Source organism: Rhamphochromis sp. 'chilingali' (assembly GCF_963969265.1).
Source record: "Rhamphochromis sp. 'chilingali' genome assembly, chromosome: 1".
NCBI lineage: Eukaryota > Metazoa > Chordata > Actinopteri > Cichliformes > Cichlidae > Rhamphochromis > Rhamphochromis sp. 'chilingali'.
In genome coordinates this window covers 64,940,150-64,943,037 of record NC_137929.1, presented here as the reverse complement: position 1 = coordinate 64,943,037, position 2,888 = coordinate 64,940,150, and the positions used below count along the sequence as shown (strand labels likewise).

Genomic DNA, 2,888 nt, shown 5'->3' with positions numbered 1-2,888 from the left:
GACACTTTATTTTCTAAAATTCAAAAATGTTTTTATGTCGTGGCCTGTTCAAGTGAAATCAAGCAAAACCTTTTTCTCAGCTACAACCAGGTAAAATGTCTAAGTAGAGGTCTGAAAAACTCGTTTAGGAGTGAAGAAACAGCCTACATAAAAGGAAGGCGAATGAAGCTCCACCCCTGACATGATTTATCTGCAACAAACCAGGAAATCTGCTGTTCCTCTTCCTAATTAAAGAGAGATGCACAGACTTTGTAAAAGGAAGGTGTATGAAGCTCTGCCCCTCACATGACTCAATTGAGAAAAACGAGGAAATAAGCTGTTTCTCTTCCTGATTAAAGAGAGACGCACAGACGATCAGACTGAGCTCAGACCAAACTAGCAGCTTCCTCTGAGTGAGTCCAGCTACAGGAGAGAAAAGAGGAAAACTCCAACACTGCTGCTTCAAGCTGCTGACGCTCCACACACTGAATGTGAGTTTGAGCAAAAACACGACTCAAAGGAAGTTTCAGTGAAGGTGGTAGAGGAGGGAGGGGAGCCAGGACTGACTGTACTTCCTGTCTGCTGTTTTCAGCTTCACTCACAGACTCAATGGCTTCCAGATCAGAGGAGGATCTCTGCTGTCCGGTCTGTCAGCAGGTCTTCAGAGATCCTGTTATTCTGTCATGTAGCCACAGCTTCTGTAAAGACTGTCTGAAGAGATGGTGGAGAGAGAGACCAACACACGAGTGTCCAGTTTGTAAGGAAATATCAGTGAATGATCCACCTTTAAACCGAGCTTTAAAGAACCTCTGTGAGTCGTTCTTACAGGAGAGAGATCAGAGAGCTTCAGAGGCTCTCTGCAGTCTGCACTCTGAGAAACTCAAACTCTTCTGTCTGGACCATCAGCAGCCAGTGTGTGTCGTCTGCAGAGACTCAGAAAATCACACCAATCACAGATTCAGACCCATCGATGAAGCTGCACAACAACACAAGAAGGAACTTCAGGAAACTCTGGAGCCCTTAAAGAAGAAGTTAAAGGTTTGTGAAGAAGTTCAAGTGAAGTTTGATCAAACAGCAGAACACATTAAGGTCCAGGCCCGACACACAGAGAGGCAGATTAAGGAGCAGTTTAAGAAGCTTCGCCAGTTTCTAGCAGAGGAAGAGGAGGCCAGGCTGGCTGCACTGAGGGAGGAAGAGGAGCAGAAGAGTGGGATGATGAAGGAGAAGATGGAGGCTCTGAGCAGAGAGATAGCAGCTCTTTCAGACACAGTCAGAGCCACAGAGGAGGAGCTGAGAGCTGAAGACGTCTCATTCCTGCACAACTACAAGGCTGCAGTGGAAAGAGTCCAGCGCTGCCCCCTGCTGGATGATCCACAGCTGCCCTCAGGAGCTCTGATAGACCAGGCCAAACACCTGGGCAACCTGACCTTCAACATCTGGAACAACATGAAGGACATGGTCTCCTACACTCCTCTCATTCTGGACCCAAACACTGCTCATCCAAACCTCATCCTGTCTGAAGATCTGACCAGTGTGAGACGAGGAGGAGAGAAGCAGCAGCTTCCTGATAATCCAGAGAGGTTTGATTTTTTCCTCCCTGTTCTTGCCTCTGAGGGCTTTAACTCAGGGACTCACAGCTGGGATGTTGATGTTGGAGACAGTACATGGTGGAGACTGGGTGTGTTAGCAGATTCTGTGCAGAGGAAGGGAATCATAACATTTGGATTATGGGCAATATTGTTTAGTCTAAGTAAATACTACACACTCTCACAATCAGCTCTATACACTGCTCTCCCAATTGCGAAGAAGCTCCAGAGGATCAGAGTGAATCTGGACTGGAACAGAGGAAAGCTGTCGTTCTCTGATCCTGATACTAACACACACATACACACCTTCACACACACTTTCACTCACAGGATGTTTCCATTTATTGAAACTGATGGTAAAATGAAGGTGTTGCCAATGAAGGTGTCAATGGAGATGATTTAGTTTGCTGGGATATGGACTGACATGTGTTGAATGGGAGGAGCAGTTTGTTGTTGTCTTCTTGTCTGTTTATGACAACAATAAATATGTTGTTGAAACAATGATTCATGTTTAACTCCATATATGAAATGTTTCTGATCTTTGAATTCTGTTTGATTAAAGACTTTCTTCATGACACAAATGAGATTTCAGTGTATTAATAGAACTAAATAAGCTCAGAGTTGAAAGGCTGGAGTATTATGTACGTGCTTCACTGTTAAGAGCCTCGGTGTTATTTTTGACAATGCTTTTAAACTTGATAAACAAATCAGCTCTGTAGTCAAGGGATCTTTTTATAATTTACGGATTTTAGCCAAAGTCAAGTCCTACCTTTGCAGGAACGATCTAGAAAGAGTGCTCCATGCCTTTATTACTTCACGGCTGGACTACTGTAATTCCCTCTATGCTGGCCTAGATCGTTCCTGTCTGCATCGCCTTCAACTGGTGCAGAACGCTGCTGCCCGCTTGTTGACCGGTTCTAAAAAAAGAGACCACATCACTCCGGTTCTCTGCTCTCTCCACTGGCTCCCAGTTGTTTTTAGGATTGATTTTAAAATTTTACTGCTGGCTTTTAAGGTTTTAAATGGCACTGCACCTTCTTACCTGTCAGAACTCCTTAGTATTTATCGCCCCAGGAGATCTTTGAGGTCAGCTGACCTGATGCTTTTAGATGTTCCCAGGTATAGATTAAAGACTAAGGGAGAGAGGGCGTTTGCTGTGGCTGCACCCAGACTGTGGAACAGTTTACCTCCTCACGTCAGATTCTCCACAAGCCTAGAAACTTTCAAAACTGCTCTTAAAACTCACCTCTTTTCATTGGCTTTTAGAAAGGTTTAATTTATTTGTTTATTTATTATTTTTATTAGCGAGGTGTTTTATGGAAT

General features: G+C 44.1%; 1 protein-coding gene across 1 annotated transcript; it reads left to right on the top strand.

Moving 5' to 3' along the window:
* Positions 1-340: 340 nt before the first annotated feature.
* Positions 341-1,968, top strand: LOC308409584 (nuclear factor 7, ovary-like; the record flags this gene model as incomplete). Its single annotated transcript, XM_080902433.1, has 2 exons — positions 341-470; positions 572-1,968. The coding sequence occupies exon 2, from the start codon at positions 589-591 to the stop codon at positions 1,966-1,968; it is 1,380 nt and encodes a 459-aa protein (XP_080758559.1). The 5' UTR covers positions 341-470; positions 572-588.
* Positions 1,969-2,888: the final 920 nt, after the last annotated feature.